Below are 19,313 nucleotides of genomic sequence, written 5' to 3'. Positions count from 1 at the left end.
TAGTTTATTAGAAACCTCTGAACACAATCAGTTCTCCGTTTTCTTTAGGGTGGTATTTTTGGTGATGGACCGAGGAAAAAGCAGAGTGCATTTCTCTTTAAAAAATAGATGGAAAGTGAATGTGAGGTTAACATTTTATTTTTTTAGAAATAAAAATCTGAACTTTGACTAGGACATTTTAAATCTTAATGTAAATAATTCTATCGTATCTCTGACTGTATGTCTAAGTTCACTTAACTTTTCATATGTTCAAGACTTTGTGTGAGTTTGTGAGTTTCTGCATACACTCACCTGATTATCCAGTCAGATTAATAAAATGAGCTGCTTAAATTGTAAGTTTTGCAGCTCATTTTATTGTTTTAAGTCTTAAAATTTGTCCAAGTTCAGTTTACTAACTCAGTTTGTAATGTTTAATCAAGACTGTTCAGTCTGAGATTCACAAAAAAGAAAACAGAAAACAAAACGATTCACTGAATGTTCATTTTTAGACTAAACATTCAAAATCTTTTTTAACTAAACATTGATTACTTTTCAGCTTCAGCTTATTACTTCTCAAAAAGGTAAACGACTTTAACAGTTTTTGTTCAAAGTTTGCAACAATTTTGCTTAAACCCAAAGACTATAAAGACTTTGTTGTGTTTTCTGGTTTCTTTCTGTCGGCTACAGTCACTTTTTTATTCTGCCGCCATTTTTCTTCGGACTGCCACAAACTTTTCCATCTCTCCTCCTCTACCAGTGTTGAACCCCAGTGATCCTGAGAAGGCTTCTTATTCTAATGGGTTGAACAGGCAGACTGTTAATTAGTTTGAGCACTGCTGCCACCTACTGACCGGAGGCTTGTTTATCATTCAAGCATGAATCAAGACAGTTAATACAAAAAATCGCACCCCACAAAGGGATGTTTTTTTATCTTCATTTGTCTTTCAAATGCTTTTTTTTTTTTTTTTCCCTGCTGAAGAAAAGCATCCCCAGAGCATGATGCTGCCACCACTATGTCTGAAAGTCACTGCTGGATTCCCTGGTCTTCATGATGCTGTTTGTTCCCTAAAATTCTCCAAAGTTTTATTTCTTTCCACTTCATGATTATGCACTACTTTCTGTTGATCTGTTACATAATCCCCTCATTAAAACGAACAGGAAAAAAAAAACACTTTCTGGTTGAATATGGAGAAGTTGAACGGTTAGGATTACCGTTTGCAAGGCGTGGTGCCTTAAAATTCAAACGCTCAGAAAAAAACATGCCACAATTCTTGCATGAAATGTGATACCACTGATTTTTCTTTTATCTAACGCTTACAAGCTTCTCCAACCATCCATAAGAAATTAATTGGATTCACTAATTGACTAGGCGATCAAAAGGAAAATTGCAGTTATGAGAATTTATCAGATGGTAATCATTAAAAACGTACTTTTTGCTTGCATCTCTGAGATGTATGCAGCCTGAGCTTCTGGTCTGACAGAGGAAATATTTTAAAGCCACATTAATCTCCTGTTCTGCTACTTCTGGAAATTTTCTTTGCTGAATGAAGAATTGGGAGAAAACAAGAGTGTTAATGACTCGCAAATGATCCTTAGCTTCTTCCCTGACACAACTGTTCCTTTAATCCACAATAAAACCACATAATACGGAAACATAGGCAGCAAGATGGCAAATAATGTGCAAATGGAAACTAAAACATTACAAGTAATTGGTTTTTCCTGCAAAGGATTATTTTATCTTTTAATTTGCTGGTGTTTATTTGGGGCAGTCCCTCTGACTACGGCCCATAAAGGATCAGGGGAATCTTCCTGAGGGCAGTTTTTGTTGTTGCATTTAGACCATGGAGGAATGATAACAACCAGGCAGTCGTTAAGATGATTCCTCATGTTTTAAATCCATTTTTTATATAGATTTAACGCCTAGAGACGAAGAAGACTGTTGGTTTTATTTTGTTATTTCCCTATATAAATAAACCAAGCTAAATTGAAGCTTTGTGTATTTATTTCTAAAAGCTAACAGGTCTTTTTTGTGTCTTTTTATACCATTGTACCATGTGTCTTATCAATTCAGTTTTTTTTCTCCATGTCAGAGTTTGAACTCTTAGGGATCAAATGATCTTAAATAAGGAGAAAAGACATCCTTACTTGTACTTTCTTTCTGAAATGGTCATCAATACAGAAAAGGGAGAAAAAAGAAAACCTCACCACATGAAGGAAATCCTATTTAGATTCTTTTTGATCTAAAAATCCTTTTCCAGGCCTTATATGATTGTCCCTCTGTAGCCCTCTATTTTTCTATGTTTTATGGCCTAATTGTGCAGCTGCTGCTATAAAGGCTACCATGCATTAATAGGGATGTAATGATACTTAAAACTCCAAAAACATGGCAAGACTTTATATTCACAAGAATGGGACGGGATGAGATTTTAATATTATTTACAGATATTTAAGACTGACACATTTTCTTTCTTGCTATTTGAAGTTAAATCAGACTAACCTTTTCTTGTTTTAGGTCAGATACAATTATCATTCAGAGGTTTCTATTTCTATTTTCTAAATGCCAGAAAACAAGAAAAAATTTAAAGGATCTTGTTCTTTGTAACTTTCTTTGTATGTTGTGTTTTAGCATTTAATTTGAGCTGGAATCTTGTTAACCTTAACAAGATGTTGTCTGCATTGCTCCAATGAGCTGAACATTTATTATTCCTAATGGCTCAGTGACTAACTGATCTTTTCAATTGAAATAAAGGTTGTCTTATATTTTATATGGTAAAGTTGAGGGATTCTTATTAAATTATTGTATCAGGTTTTTTTGTACTTGTTTGCGAAAACAATTGAGGTGTTTTGTCATGTTCTTCATTTAGTTGTATTTTATCAGGCATTTGTAGACTCTGCAGTAGCAGTAATGTTCATTAGAGCTTTTTCTTCATTAAGCTCAGCTTATTGAGGATTTGCTATTAATTAAGTGAGCCATGCTTTGCACAGCCAACTTTTAAATGTGAGTAGCCTATTTTAACTTGAACAGCTTAATAAAAGCACATTGTATGGCAGACATTGTATTTAATTTCTGAAAATACTAAAGTGATTGTTAAAAAAAATCCCCCTAATTCCAACTAGACCTTCTAAACTTTGACAGTCATCCTACTGAAATTGAGTTTTCCTGACATGAAGAGGTGATTTCAATAAGTTAATTCCACAAGAGGTTAAATCCTGGGTTTTTTTTTTAACTATACTGTGATTGGCTAGAACAGGAAAGTCCCATCACTGACCTCTAAAATCACAATGCATGTTTTTAATTTTGGCACAGAGAAGGAAAACCTAAATGCTTGCTGTTTAGCCAGAATGGCTGTACTGTATCAAAGCCCTTTTTAATTGCACCAGCATGAATGATTTGTTAAAAAGCATCGGAGTCCATTGTTTCTCTAAATGAGTTCTTAAGAACAGGGTAGTAATCCTACCTGTAATCCAGCTTGTAAACCAAACAGTTCTGCTGCAGAAGGAGTTTCATAACTACACCTTTAACCTCCTGAGGAGTTGGAGGAGCTTTTTATTTCTTTTACTGTCGATGGACAGAAAAGTTTGACAACCACTTTATCCCCAATTGCTGCTTTCACTTTGCCCAATTTGCTGGTTTGTGTTTTGACAACTCATCTCATTAAGACCAAAATTATTAAGCTAAAGCAATACCACTGGTAGATGTATAGACATTTCTCACATTTCTGCTTTTTAGATCATTAGTTTTTAAAATAAAAAGTAGTCTTCAACTAATGATTTCATTTATTGGAGGAAAAAGCTGGCCAATCTGGCCTTGTGTAGAAAAAAGTAATAACTGTCTTATTAAGTTATGATTTAAGTGTGATTAACAGCATTTTTTTTTCTTTCGGAAAGCTGAGTTTTATTTCAATCAGGCCTGATTGCTGCCAGACCTGAAATCACTTAAATAACAAGATACGTCTAACAGGATGAGGTGAAAAGATATTAAAAGGCAACATATCATGACTAGTAGACAATGGAGGAGAAATCAGAACCACATGAACTGACATCAGTTGATTTAAGGCCACTAAAATGAATCAAAAAACCAATCGAAGACTCGTCAGGCACTTTACTGTCACTGATTGAACCACAAAAACTGTTTTTGTTTTTGAAAATTATTCTCAAGTGGAATATCCAGCAATCAGTTTGATAATCAAGCCCACCTATGATATGCTGCAAGATTGCAATCCAAAGCATACTCAGAAGTCCTCTGACTGAGTGTCCTAGTCAAAGTTTGTGCTTAAAATCATGTTAAATATCATCCAATGTGGCTGAATTGAAACAATTCTACAAAGGGTGGGCCAAAATGCCTCCCCTGCGATGTAAAAGACACTTTGCAAGGGTGGCTCAATCAGTTATTAGGTTTGGTGGAAGTAACTGCTTAACATGAGTCAGCTTTTTTAGTTAATTAATAAAATCAAAATAATCTTTTTTTGTCCCTCAGGAAATTCAGGGGCACCAGCAGCAAAGTGACAGTTAAGTTGAAGAATGTAGATTCACACAAATGTAAAAATATAAAATCCAAAAGCAAAGGTAGCACCCGGTGGTTCAAAGAAAAGTGTAGCTAAGTAAGATGATTTAAGAAATGTACAAGATGGGTATTTCTGGATAAAAACCAGACTATTTGCAAAGATGTGAAAAAATTGTAAACACTGAGTTTGTGGGAGCAGTGATGATTATAAAGTCTTACAGCTGCTGGGAGGAAGGACCAATCACAACGCTGCTTAGTGCGCTAAGGATGCAGGAGTTTGAAAGAGCTCTCCAGTTCATGCATGAGATAGGAAACATCAAACAGCAGTGTTAGTTCTTGAAATCTAAATCCTCATTTGAAAAGTGTTTATTTTTCTTAAATTATCTTTTGTCTAATGATCCAAAACATGCAAAAATCGTAAAAATTTCTAAGGGCATATATGCGTTTTCCCAGCATTTATCTGTTGTGTTTCTCAGCTTTTCTGACAACTTTTTGATAAATTTGAGATGGTAGAGCTAAATTCAGCATTTTTTGGCTTTATTTAATGTGTAGCTCAGAAAATTAAAGTTTTATGCCGGTCTTCTCAACCAGCCAATACCATGACCCCGTCCGTCTGCTGGGAGTCGTTGCTACAAGTTTGTCAATAGCAATTTCCCCTCCTACCTGAGTGTCTCGAGTGAAAAGGAAAGCTCAGAAATATCACCTGCAGCGTTTATTGAAGAAGAAAGTATCTTCAAACATGGCCTCGCTTAAAAAAAAAAAAAGAAAAAAATGGCTGCCCTCAGTAAACCTGCTGGCATTTATCTCTTCAATGACTTCACTCCTTTTCTGTCTTCCCCTGTGTAGAGAACACCGATGAACCCATGGAGGAGGGAGCAAAGGAAGAAAAGGTTGAAAAGCCAGTGGCTGAGGCTAACAGCCCAGACGAGGAGGTGGGGAACGAGAAAACAGAAGGAGAGAAGGCCAAGAAGGAGGAGGAGCAGGTAGAAGAAAAGATCTCTGATGAGAAAGAAAAGAAAGCTGAGGGGGCGGAAAAGAAAAATGAAGCAAAGGAGAAGACAGATGATGAGAAAAGGCCCTCTGTCGCCAAAGACAAGGTGTTTGAAAAGGACACGAAAGACACAGGGAGCCCAAAAAGTCAAATGGAAGAAAAAAAGCAGAAAGAGGCGAAGGAGCAGAAAGATAAGGAGTCGGCCAAGAAAACCCCAATCAGCAGTTTCTTTGGTGAGGAAGAATTTGCATTGCTCTGCGCTTGCATTAAAAATGTTTCCCAAAAAAAAAAAAAAGTGCTGCGCTTTAATCTGTGTGAGAAGACAGCACATTTCTGCCCGTCATCAAACCCTTGCTCACCTTTTTCTGTTTCTTTTTCTGCCTTTATTAGCTCCCAGAAAAGCAGCAGTTAAGACAGAGAAACCAGAGAAGAACAAAGGAGAGAAAAAGACGAGTGCAGAGAGGAAGAGCTCCGATGAGGAACAGAGAGATGCAAAAGGGTGAGAGAAGTTGTGACTGGAAGTTGCGTCCAGCTCGGGTTTGTTTGGTCGGCTGCTGTGCTGCAGAATCTGCAAATAAGCAACATGGAGTAGATAGTTTATACACATTAGGTTTCTATTGATTGAACTTCTGTTTCCATTAGATGCATAAAATTCACAGTTCAGCTGAAATCAGGACAGTTTCAAGTTCCTGTGTAACACAGCAGAGTTCTCATATTTATTCGGTTTTATTTTTGTGATCTTCATCTTGCTGAATGAGACTTTAGTCAGTAATACATTTTAGGAAAATGGTAAACAGTAATGCACTGTTACCATGCGACGTAAGCGGTTCCTACACCTGGAAGAGTTTGGCTTTCAGGATTTTTCAGAAATGGAAACAGGGTAACAGCTCATTTCCTAAATATTGTCTGGCTGTCTGTGGACCTCCATTCATCCGTCTATTTATCGTTAATCTAATTATTCAAAATCATCTTTTCGTCCATTTGTTGTTCATTCAATTGTTCAAAGTCGTATTTCCGTCCACTCATCCTCTACTATCCATCATACGTCCAGCAATCTGATTGTCCGTCGTCTCCCTTCTCTCCGCTGTCCATCTAATTGTCGACCATCAGTCATCCATCTAATTGTTTACCCTCCATTTGCCCATTTTCCATCTGATCGTCCAGCGTTTCTTTATCTGTCATCCATCTGGATTGTCCCCCATCATCTGACATGGAGCTGTCCTCCTGCTCTTTCGTCTAATCATTTCCTTACAATCACGTTTTTTGGCAAATCTGGTATTAAACACCTGAACTCTGTGGAAATAGCTGCTGTGAATACAAAGTGAACTTTCATATTTATTGTTTAAAAGTAGTGTATAGAAAGCTGAATCTTTACATAAACAGCATTTTTATTTAAAAGATGTTGGAACTGTTGACTTCTCTCTTTTCCTTTGCCCCTGTTTTCCCTTGGAGATATTTTCCAAGGTTTTTATGAGGAAACACCCCAACCTCTCTGCAGCTTCACAAAACCTTGATGGGGAGTTTGTCCTGATAACTTCCAGTCTGTTCTTTGTTCCCAGTCATTTCAGCTGCAGTATTTCTTCTCTTAGACCTCCAAACAGTGGGCAGTCTTCCCCTCTCTGTCTGCTGGTGGATTCCTTTTCCTGAGCTCATTTGTGGAAACGAGATGTCGTACAGTCTCTGTGTCTTCAAGTTGCTTTGAATTATTTGGTCTGAAATCATAACTTTTCCCTACGCCTGAGCCACTATCTGTGCTTCCATTGGCCATATAATTGGAATTAGGAAAATTAATTTGCTCAGTGGAAACAAGCCAATTTTGAAAACTCAAATTTTTGGATAAAATGTTTTGGCTCTAGGATGAGGTGGTTCTTCAGCTCTTTGGAAATGAGTGTATTTTGCAAAACTGCAATGGATCAACAGGCAGATTTTACTACTGGCGGAAACAACAAAGAAGATGACAGGAAGTGGTATAGGGACGATGCATGTTTTTTAATGAGTTATCACGTGAACCACTTATTCACGTGTGGCTTTAATTGCATTTCTTATTTAATGGAAACACTTCAGTTACAGAACATTAAGCGGAATATCCACAAAGTTTTGTGTGCATTAGTAATGGAAACGCAGCTACTCAGAGCTCCGTGTCTGTCCTCTTTTTCTGCACATAATCAGTGACAGAATGTTCTCTTCCAGCTTAACTCAGAGCTGTCCTTGGTTTCAGTTGTATTCCTAATTAATGTAACCTTATTTGTGGCTTTTCTGACACTGAACAGATCCACATATCATGTTGCTCAGCTGAACTCCAACACTGAGCTCTTCATAACTTACATTCTTATAAAATGGAAATAATAACATATTTTGTTAGGAAGAGCTACAGAAAGCAAAACTTAAACTCCGTGTCATTGAATAATGCTCCAAGGTATATTTATGTGCATAAATATAGACTAAAATAGGGACTAATTTGGCAACATAACAGAAAGATGGGGAGGAACAAATGGATCCAATTTAATGAATTCAGTGAGAAATATTCTGTTTTCTTTTTTTCTTAATGCATCACTTCTATTCTGAATACACTCCATAAATGCGTTCCTGAGTACAGACAAGATTACTGCACAGTAAATATCAAGAACATAAGGAATACACAGCTCTGGAAAAAATGAAGAGACCACTGCAAAATTATCTGCTCATGATTTTACTTTTTATAGGTATATGTTTGAGTAAAATGAACATTGTTCTTTTATACTATGAACTACTAACAACATGTGTCTAAAATTCTCATTTTTGCAGAAAATGAGAAATGGTCAAAATAATGTAAATAATGCGGAGCTTTCACACCTCAAATACTGCAAAGGAAACAAGTTCATATTAATTTAGAAATAACAAAACTAATGTTTCAACTCAGGAAGAGTTCAGAAATCAATATTTGGTTTTCAATGGCGTTCAGTGCAGTTTTCAAATTTTTTCCAGATCTGCATATATTTTCTTTAACACAAACATGGGGCAAGTTTGGATTAAAAACCTAAATCATATTCCTTGTACAATTTAAGAAAAGACCCAGTTAACTTGACATTTACTAAGACTAATTAAAGTGTCTAAACTCTGCAGGTTAAACAGATTCTCATGCTTTAACATTCAAGTAGCTGTCATGCCAGATGCGCCTGTAATCTACCTGTTAAGAGATTCAGGAGGAACTGGGAGTCTAGTTAATGTCAGCTTCATAGTTTTACACACAGCTAATTAGGATCAGCCGGTTCATAATAATCCACAGATAAAAAAAGCACAACTTCATGTGTGAAGTGTGAAATGTTTCAGCGAAGCAGGTGAAGAAGAGACTTAATTACTTTCAGATTTGATTACCTGTACAGTTAATGATCATTATCATTAACCTGACAGCGCTGTAGCTCAACTCAGAGCCGGATTTCTGCATGTTTTAACATAATTACTGACCGGTGCTGGAGTTCATTATTAAAAACGAGGCAATAATTTAATATCCTTGGATATCAGTCACCAATGAAGCTTTTATCTCTTCTGAAGTGTTGTCAAACTATCCGTTTAATCAGTAACTCCTTAGATTGTGACCCACATGTTCATTTAACAGATAATTAAACTGCTGAAGAAAATCCAACTTGAAATTTATCCAAAATGGAGTTCCTATTCTGACATGAAAGTAATATACATGCATGAAATTTGAATGAGTATGTCATAAATATTTCAATTTAAATTTGTTTTCCTGTTTGTGGAATTTATCCATCATCACACCCTTTGTCAAAAGTAAAAATAGACTCTTCTGAAAAGAAAAAAGAAATATTATTTTGAGTTCAGTACTCATCAGATAATGATTGAAAGATGCTGAACATCGACTGGAAATTCAGTCAGAAAGGTGATTATTACATTACAAATATATTCTTGAACACTGAATACTGTCTAGTTAATTGAGGGCAAGTTAGGATGCATAAAATAACCAAAAATGTCCCCAAATCCCACTATTTAATCCCAGTTTTTCTGAAATCAGTGCTACTATAGTAACCTTGCAATCTCTCATGAACTTTGTTTTTATTTTTATGGTCAGTTGTCATAATGTTACATTAAACTCCTTTTACTCCAGTTAGTTTGATTAGCCAGAAAGAGAAAATCAGAATCTGATAAAATTGTAACTGGCATGGCAGACCTTACAGGAAGATTGGAAATTGGTTTCTCGCGGTAAAGGCGTCTCCAGGGAGAACTAACCCTCAGACTCTGAGTCTTTTTTGTGATGGAACAACAAGCTAATTAGGCAACACCTCAAAACAAGGCCGTGAGTCTCTGATTTGGTCCAGTGGTTTATTAGGACTGTGATAACATCGCCAATTTATACTAGAGGAAATCCAGTTTTCTTACTGTAACTACCTTCTTCTGTCAGTCAGGCTGCTTTCATGTGTGGCTGGAAATGTTTCTGAGTTTGACTAATTCGAATGTTTTGGCCAAAAACTTTTATTTCTAATTACAATAATTTCATTTTTCATCATTCAGATTGTCAATAAGATGAAAAATGTACTTTTATTTAACACATGATGTGCTTAACAAAGCATATGTTAATAAAAATAAATAATAATTACCATAACTATGGCCCTTTGAAAATATCTGAGTATATGAAGTGATTTGCAGGATTTTCTGGCTTTAGCTGAAAGTTTCTTTTTTAGAGTTTGTCTCTGTAATTTGCCACATCCAAAGCAAAACAACAGCATAATACTTTACGAGAAACAACACGCCTTAGCAAACAAACTAATTATAGGAATTATGTCCAATTATCTATCCTTTTTTACTTAAAACGTGTTTACTTTTACAAAATGTGTTTCAGATTTTTAACTTTAATTTGAACTACTGTGCAAAACTGAGTCAAAAAAATCATAAAATTGAATCTTTAGGTGCTTTATATGTAAGGAAAAGTCCTTTAAAACTACTGTGATGTTCTGACTACTTTTTGAAAACACTATTAAGATAAAAGCTAAAATAAGCTAAAAGCTAAATTCATCCTGTGCATATAGATCTCCAAGTCCTATATCTGTTCAGTTTTACCTGACATGGAGAACAACCCTCTGTAAGATGGATATTCTTCCTTTTTCTTAAATTAAGACAAAAAAAAAATCAATTTGGAAGTAAATCAATATTTGTGTTTAGGAGTCTCTATATGGCACTGCTCTTAATGCTAACATCTATGCACTTGCCTTCAGGGAAACTCTGGGTGTGATGCGATTACCTGTACCATCAGCCACTTTTAATTATTGCAAAGCAACTAATTAAACAACAAACAGTTAAGGCTAATTGTACTAATTGTAGATGCCTGCATAATGCAACTAAAGGTGGCTGCAGCTGCTCTAAGGGAAACGTCATGGGGATAAACTGATCTACAGAAAACAAAGTGAAGGCTTTTTATATCCTTTCTATGATGTTTCAGCCAGAAGGTGCCGTAATGCTGTTATTATTTTAACCTTTCCATGTAAAGTAAACCAGAAGGAGCAGCAGCAGCGTATAATTGCTTTGTCGGTTCGAGGTCATGGTATCTATTCCAGCCACAAACTATTTTTAGTTTTGGAAGGGAGCAAAGGCATTTCATCTGCATAACTATTTATTTTTCATTGCTGCGCCTTGTGCAGCAGCGAAGGAGTGATGGGGGAAATGCATGCAAAATAAATTTCACAGCTGTAGTTTCCATTTCATCATGAATTCATGCCATACTGTGTGAAAATAACTTTTTAAGGCAGTTCAAAGAGTATGTTTTGCAATTAATTAAAGTTTTAAAATCTGTACATATGCTTTTTTTATTTGATTCATTGCAAAAGTCGTATTCCAGAAATGTTTGATGTCCTCCAAAACTCCCTCCATCTTAAAGTCGTCAGATCTTTCTTGACTAGCTTTCCTTAAATGGCACCAGTTCTTTATTCACTTTTATATTTATTTATTTACTTTAGTTTTAATTTGGAACAATAACAAGAAGCCACTACTGATTTCAAGTCAGATTTATTTACATTTCCTCAATCCAAATGAAAACAATTATTTTGTTTTGTTTGGGCGATAAGAAGCTTCAAACACTTTTTTGTGTTTCCAGATGAAACTGCAAAGAAAAGGGGAACTCACAGTTGCTGCTCTTATTTTGAAGGACGACTTCTTTTCTCAAATAAGAAATGCTAAAATTGCAGAAACCGTTCAGGTGCTTCTAACGCAGCTTCGTATTTCAGTTGATTTTCAAAAATGTAATTAGTTTTTTTCACAGCATTTTCTTATATAGTTTTTCTAGTTTGTTCTTGTTTATTCTGGTTGTTTCCTAATTTAGCTTTTATAGTTTTTTAAATATTAACTCATTACTGTGGGCTGGTTTGGTACGACGCTGATTAATGCTGGTTGTAAAACGTTGATATTGTCATGAGTTTTCAGTTGGACTGAAATTTAATTGTTCCTGCTTGTTTCTTTGTATATTTTCAGGGAATCAGCCTCAGGAGAGACGGACTACAATCCATCCAGACCAAACTACCATCCGGTGGACCACGCCTGCTGGAAACAAGGCCAAAAGTAAGCAAAGCCTGGTTTTTGTTATTACAGGCGCATCCTTGTCTCGTTTAGTATTAACAGGTAACCATAAATATCACGCTCAAAGCTCCTGCAGCATGTTAAACAACCCTAGAAAAATAGATTTAGCTAAAAACTATTTATCCCTGACTGTGAGATCATATTGTATTAAATAATAAATACAAAAAGAAATGAGACAAAACATACGGGAATGTTGGGGCTAAATCTCTTAAGTATCTCAAAATAAAGCCTGTATGTTTATCCTGTGTATTTATTTAACAACTCTGCTAACTCACTCACCAGACTGATTTTTTTTATTTCCTAAGGACACAGCTGTCCCCACATTTGTCCTCCTTGCCCTTGTTTGATAACCTCAAATCAAAGCTTATCTTCCTGCTGCACTAATTGCTGGTTGTTCCCAACATCCGAGTCAGCTAAATGTCGTGCATGTAAAAAAGAAAAGCTGTCATTGCTGCGGCTTTGCAGGCTAACTGCATCCTCATCTTTCTCCAGAGTGCCGTACTTGGCAGTGGCTCGCACCTTTGAGAAAATTGAAGAGGACTCTGGCAGGTAGGAGCTCCATGTGGAGGGAAAAACGGCAAGCTGCGTTTGAGGGGAAATGATTGCAACCCTTTTTTTTCTTTCTGTCACACATTTCAGACAGCCAACTGGGATTTTTTTTGGGAATAACAGAATGAGAAGGGAGAAACTCAGATCATTTAATTTTGTTAGCTTGGGGCATACAGACTGGAAGACATGTTGAAATTGATCTGCAGCTGGTTTAAAAAAAAACTTTGGTAATCAGTTCAAAGAAGCAAAAATACAAATTCTTCTGACAAATAAATTCTTTCAGCAGTCTAAATCAGACATACAGTGAGAAGTTCAAGTATACTCTTAATGGTTATTAATCTTATTATCAAAAGCCTTAGAAATAATTGGTTTAAGCTGACTTGTTTCATGGTGGTGTAATGATACATCATAAAACAATTTTAATAAAAAAAATATATAATAAATTGGACAGGTCTGCATTAACATTGACCATATAATTGCACAATTTGACATTTCCAAAATAAATTAGCTTAAAGAAACACTGCAGTTTTGAAAAAACTTGTTTTTCAATAACATGTTTTGGCTGTATGAGGTTTTTTGTCGGTATCGTGTGTATAAACTGTGAGCAGTTCAAATAACCCATCAAAAACCAAAAAATGAACGACATTCATCTCCAGTAATGAGTGCTCCTAGAAGTCCTTCAACAGTCTCAGAGGAATATTTGAAACCAGAGACTTTCCGCTATACATCTTGATTCCTATTTCTCCTTAAAGGATATTGGATAACAGTTGCTCCTTGCTACGACTTCCTATCTGAAACTGACGTCTACTGTTTCACAAATGAACTCCTAATATGTCTGGCCGGGTCCCATTAAGGATTAAAACCTCCCAGACAAATCTCATTTCCTTCTCCTCAGTATTTACAGGATGGGCTTGAAATTAATTTACGTCGTCCTCCTTGTCTATCCCCTCTGTCATCGTGTAGGCTGAGAAACATCGAGACGCTGTCGAACCTGCTCCGCTCGGTGCTGCTGCTCTCTCCAGGTAAAGGCTACTTCATCATGGCGGTAATGGTGAGGCTGACGCTGCTGTGCAGGCAGCTGGCTGCCAGCCACTCCATCAAGCGGAGGGCGGTGAAGCCAGGTTGCACATAAAAGCGCCGGCGTTGTTAGTCTGCGTGTGAGTGAGACGTACCTGTGAGACTATGCTGATATGTTGCTGCTTGTTAGTTTGAGTTTTTCTGAACGTGGTCCAGTACTTCCGCCTCGTTGACGTCTGAGCTCTTGGCTTGTGTCTGCCTCGTTCTGTGTTCGGGGTTCTGGTTTGTGAGTGTGTTTTCTTGTCTGCATTCCCACTGTGTGTTTGTGTTTGTGTAGTGGAGTCTGAGTGTGTGTTTTAGGGATGTAATTGAAATCATCAACACTGCAAAAACACAAAATATTATCAAGTATTTTCTTTTTTTGTCTAGATTCCAGTGAAAATATCTTAATACATTTAGATAAGAGAAAAGTATCGTATAAAAAACGTTTTAAATCAAAATGTAAAATCTTGTTTTAAGACAATAATTCCTTAATACTTGATGCTGATTAAAACGTACCATTTCCACTGGCAAGACATTTTTTCTTTACTTTAAGTGAAATGATCTGGCAGTGGAACTCAGACTTTTTAATCAGAATTAAGGAATAACTGATTTGGAACAAGTCTGAAATGATGCTAAATAAAACAAGAAAGCTGCTGAGTTGGCAACAGTGGGATAATTTTTGTGAACTGCAAACGTGCAGACATGACCTGGTGGGTCAGTTTGTCAGTCAAACGTCTCTAATGGGAGAGCAGAAGAGGACAGCGGCTGGTTTTTAAACCTTTTTCCAAGGTAGATGAGATCAGTGGATAAGATCGGCTTAACATGCAAAAGTATCGACCGATCACCGAACTCCCGAAATTAAGGAAATGAGAGCCGATTGATCGGTGCATCTCTAAAAACAATCTTTAGTTGGTTTGTTTTTGCCTCAGTTCATGAACGTTCTCTTCTGTTTTTCTGTTTGTCTGAGCTTAACACACACACACATACACACACACACACACACACTCATGCATTCACTCCTTTTCCCAGACGACCTGCTGTGCTGTGTGTACCTGTGTCTGAACCAGCTCGGCCCCGCCTACCTTGGGATGGAGCTCGGCGTTGGGGAGACGGTGCTGATGAAAGCCGTCGCTCAAGCAACCGGTAACAAACACACGAGTGAAGGCTTGTGCATTCGCCGCCTCAGCTCTGCTCATCAGGCAGAGAGCCGGCCGCCGCTCACCGTCTCGCTCTCGTTACTAGGGCGACATTTGGACAAAATTAAAGCGGAGGCGCAGGAGAAAGGAGATTTGGGCCTGGTGGCCGAGAGTTCCCGTAGCAACCAGCGCACCATGTTCCAGCCGGCCAGTCTGACAGCAGGAGGCGTGTTTAAGAAATTGAAGGAAATTGCCAGCATGAGTGGGAACTCGGTGAGCCACAGAATAACATTTTCATTAGACGAGAACAAGTAGGGGGAATATATTGTCTGCCTTTTTGAATTAGCCCCAAGAAAAGAAAAGGGAAAAGATGTTAATGCAATTGTGCAATGAACAAGAAATTACAGAGCCTTGCAAAAGCATTTATACTGTTTAATCCATCATCTAGAACTGGAAGGAGTCACAAGTGCAAACACAACAAGAGCACCTGATGTCATCCACCTAAGCTGGCAGGGGGAGATTTAGTCATAGAAGCAGCACAGCAGGTACCTCTGGAGGAGCTGCAGAGAGCAGCAGCTCTGGTGGAAACTGCTCTCTGGAGCAAATGTTGCTTATGCACTCTTTAGTCATAAGGTGAAAAAAAACTGAACTTTTCAGCTTACATAAAAAAAAATTGTGTGCCAGAAACGTAGCATTGCACATCACCTTGGACTCTCATGGTGGTGGCAGTGTCATGCTGTGGGCACGCTTTCTTTTAGCTGGAAAATTGAAGCTTGTCAGATATGATGTTGAACTGGGTTCAGTTCCTTTAAAGCATCTCTTTAAGGAACAGGAGCTTCTTGAAGAGACAGAGGCCCAATTTCAAGGCATTCGATTGCTAAGTCAAATTTCTTTTAAGTTATATTTCATACAGTATTGGAGTTAACAGTTACTTGAATGTGCTGTAAAATGAAACTTTCATAATTACTCCCATTTATTTTATAGATTTTGGAAACCAAGCAACATTCTCTTTTCATTTTACAATTTTGCATCAATTGTGTTGATATAGCACCTACTATGTCAATACAATCCATTGAATCTTGTACTAATGTGACAAAAAGTGATACATTGTGGAGTTTAAAACATTTTTCAAGGCTCTGTGGTTTCTGCCAGTTAGTTTTAGGCCAGATAAAGGAAAAAGAAGGACATTAAAGTAAATGTGCATTGAGCTGGAAATGACTAGCTTGTGTAATTCAAACAGTAGAGGTCTGAGATAAAGTTGTCACCTGGCAGGAATCTCTCCTGTGCAATTAGTTCATTTTTCCTGCTTTGAACATGCATTTTCTACTCCGTGGTAACCTCGCTCTTTTTTTATTTTATTTTATTTCTTTTTTCATATTTTCCTGCATTCTATCTCCTCTCGCTCTTCTTCTGTGAATCTCAATTTCCTCCCGCCCGCCTCAGGCCATGAATAAGAAAATCGACATCATCAAAGGCCTCTTTGTGGCGTGCCGCTTCTCCGAGGCCCGCTACATAGTCAGGTAAAATAAGACTCTCCAACACTCACACGCTCAGCTGCTTGTGTGACCATAGGCATCTGCATGTTTGTAGACCCAGATATGCCGCAGACCGCCCTGTGTGTTTCACTGTGTAGCGCTTATCACGTACAGCAGGTGGGGGGAAGAAGTAGAAAGGCGTCCGTGGTCTGTGGTGTTGACGTTTTTGGTTGTGACGGGCAGGTCCCTGGCTGGGAAGCTGAGGATTGGCCTCGCTGAGCAGAGTGTCCTCGCCGCGCTGAGCCAGGCCGTCTGCTTGACCCCGCCTGGACAAGGTAAACATCTTCTGTCAGCTCTTATCTTTCCTGCTTTTTACAGCAGGCGTTTCGAAACTGCTTTCAGTTTAGGCACCTGGACCTTTAAAAGATATTGTGTCTTATCAAATATTGAACGTAATGGGAGTGTAAGAGCTGATATCAACAGTCTGAACTGAGGACTTTTCAAAATGGAGTTCATTTTTATTCACCACAACTCGAGTTCAGACAGGTGCCGTCTAGAAATGCAGACGATTTAAATATTTTCCAAACTCGTCCTTCAGTCTGTCCATCTATCCACCCTAGAGGTGGGAAGATTTAGGCACTTTGTGATTTGAATTTAATTAATTAAATTCTTCTGAGTTCCCTAATATCAGAACTCACCTATTATGCTTTATTGAACAACTTAGGACAGGTCTATTTACTAAATAAAACATGTTCATTACATTATTTTGCACTACCTGTCCATTCTCAGTCCAATGACCACCTTTCTGCTCACCATTCATCCCTTCTCTGTCTCTTAGTTCTTCTTTGTCTGTTTGTTCTTCATTTTCCATTCATAAGTCTCTTTTCTTGGCTTCTCAGCCCACCTGTAACCCTGTCGATCATTGTCCATCGTCTGTCCATCCACTCATTTTCCACTACTGTTTTATTATTTGTCTCTCCTTCTGTCCATCTCTTTGTCTAGTACCAACCTGTCCCTCCCGTCCGTTGTTTTTCTACCACTTTAAAGGTTTTAAACTGAGCCTGTTGTGCTTGCGTTGGGTCTGGTTCAGACATACCGTGCTTTTATTCCAGCAGATTAAAGATCAGGATGATCTAGTCCTGATGTGACAACTCTGGAGGCTGATTGAATTTGGTACAGAAAAGCCGTGACATGGCACTTTACCACAATGCCAAATCAGAAGCCAATTTGAGCCTTTTGTTGTTTCATAATTCCTGGGACGTTCAGATAAGACCTGACTGTTGAACAAATGGCTTCAAATGCCCAGAGTTGTTTAGTATGATCTCAATCAGAGCCACATGACCTTGTCTGATGGGTGTCTGGTAAATAGTCTGGTGTGACGGTGGTTCAGTCGTTGGGTAGAAAATCGATCTGCAGCCCTGCAGTGTGGGCTCGGTAACGCCATTTTCTCTGGTATGATCATATGTGAGAGTGAGAAGTTACATCACACTTAGAGCGCACATATGGAGCAGAAGGTGTTTCATGAGTGTGAACAAGTGAGTGAGAAACAGCACTTTGTTCAATCTAGATGAGTTAGAATAGTTGCTATACGTATGGACTGACTACGCGCCCCTATAGATCTAGAGGGAAAAATAGAGAGCAGCTTAATGCTCTCTGTGTCTGTCATGTTTTAAAATTGAAGCAAAACGTTAAGAAAGTTGCTGCAAAGTAAAACTGCTTTGCAAAAGTCTTGATACCGCTTGAATTGATACCATTCAATTGTAGCTCTGGAAACAGGAAAAGCAGGAAGCGGACTATAGAGCAAGGCATTCTGGGTAAATACAACCAAAACCAGCTCGCAAGTCTAGCGCTGGAGGGGGGGAATGGCTCGTGATCATCTACCAAAGACAAAAGAGAAATCCTACAACTACTAAAATCTAATGCAGCTTCGTTTTTGTTTACATTTCGTGAAGGAGGAAGTTGCAGGAAGAAGTTGTCTTCTTCCTGGTGCAGCGCCTCCACAGGCTAGGAGGAGAACAGATTTTTAATTAGTTCAGTTTGCTTGACACAGTGCAGTGTGAAAGAAAACTGCAGCAGCTGAAAATGTAACAAATGTTGCAACTTTGGTCCCCAATCAAACAGAGTCTACCAGACTGTCAGGTGGGAAAACACTCTTAACTTTCCCACGGCTGACTTGTAGCATATTCCCAATATGTCTTTCTCTCCTTCCATTTTAAAAAATGTGCTGCTTTGTGTTGGTCTATCTAAGGCATCTGCAACCTGTGGCTCGCTAAGCCTTGAAGCTCCTTTTAATAAGTCCAAACATGATGAACTACCTGTGTTTTTTAGATAAGAAATTCAAAAAGCATTTGCACCACAGAATGACATTAATTGTAAAGGTTACAATTTAGTTCATGGTTTCATTTTTGTCTTAATTTCTTGCTTTATCATTTTTCTCCCTTCATTTTATTAATTTCAAGAAAATTCTTTCATGCTCATTTTCTAAAACCTGGAACTTTAGAAGCGTGGTTCTTTAATTTGACAATAAAACAAGGTCATTTTTTGTGTTTATTCAGAAAATACTGTTAATTAAAATATGTAGAAGTTTGTGGTTTTGATGTTAAACTGTATTAAAGTGTTGGAAGGGCATTTGTGTCTCGAAAGGTATTGTACCTGCTGTAAGAAAACCAGTTGGACAGTAGTGTGAATGTGAAGGTTATTTGTCTTCCATCGAACCTTTCTTAGAAGCTTCCTGCTGTGCTCTGATTGGTTGTTGCTTCACATTCTGGTCTCCATTGCTTTAAAATGACCAATGTTGAATCCGCTTCAGTTTTTCTTTTATTCTCAACTTTTTTTTTTAACTGACTTCTTCTCAGTCTATGTTGGAACTTTCTTAAAGCCAGTTTGCTGAATTCCTTACACTTCTAGAAATACTGGCATTTTACCCACTTAACTTATTTAGACCAGAAGTTGCAAACTGTATGCGTGTAATTAAAGGTATTCATTAAGCCACCCCCCCCCCCCCCCCCCCCCCCCGCACCCGACCAACAGACCATAGGGGAGGCACACAAAGGGCGGGG

The 19,313-nt window shown here is 37.8% G+C and overlaps 1 protein-coding gene across 1 annotated transcript in view; it reads left to right on the top strand.

Annotated features, from left to right (window-relative positions):
- lig1 (ligase I, DNA, ATP-dependent) overlaps nucleotides 1–19,313 on the top strand; it is a 72,678-nt gene that overhangs the window by 9,074 nt on the left and 44,291 nt on the right. The window contains exons 6-14 of the mRNA XM_015053137.1: nucleotides 5,330–5,707; nucleotides 5,865–5,973; nucleotides 11,931–12,017; nucleotides 12,528–12,584; nucleotides 13,548–13,606; nucleotides 14,673–14,786; nucleotides 14,886–15,052; nucleotides 16,223–16,299; nucleotides 16,498–16,589. Of these exons, the coding sequence (XP_014908623.1) occupies nucleotides 5,330–5,707; nucleotides 5,865–5,973; nucleotides 11,931–12,017; nucleotides 12,528–12,584; nucleotides 13,548–13,606; nucleotides 14,673–14,786; nucleotides 14,886–15,052; nucleotides 16,223–16,299; nucleotides 16,498–16,589 (1,140 nt within the window). The remainder of the gene's footprint in view (nucleotides 1–5,329; nucleotides 5,708–5,864; nucleotides 5,974–11,930; nucleotides 12,018–12,527; nucleotides 12,585–13,547; nucleotides 13,607–14,672; nucleotides 14,787–14,885; nucleotides 15,053–16,222; nucleotides 16,300–16,497; nucleotides 16,590–19,313) is intronic.

The sequence above is a fragment of the Poecilia latipinna genome, unplaced genomic scaffold, assembly GCF_001443285.1.
Source record: "Poecilia latipinna isolate Pla-1442-1.1 unplaced genomic scaffold, P_latipinna-1.0 Scaffold1161, whole genome shotgun sequence".
Lineage (NCBI taxonomy): Eukaryota > Metazoa > Chordata > Actinopteri > Cyprinodontiformes > Poeciliidae > Poecilia > Poecilia latipinna.
The sequence above is the reverse complement of the archived record's forward strand: the minus strand, read 5'-3'. Positions and strand labels throughout refer to the sequence as shown.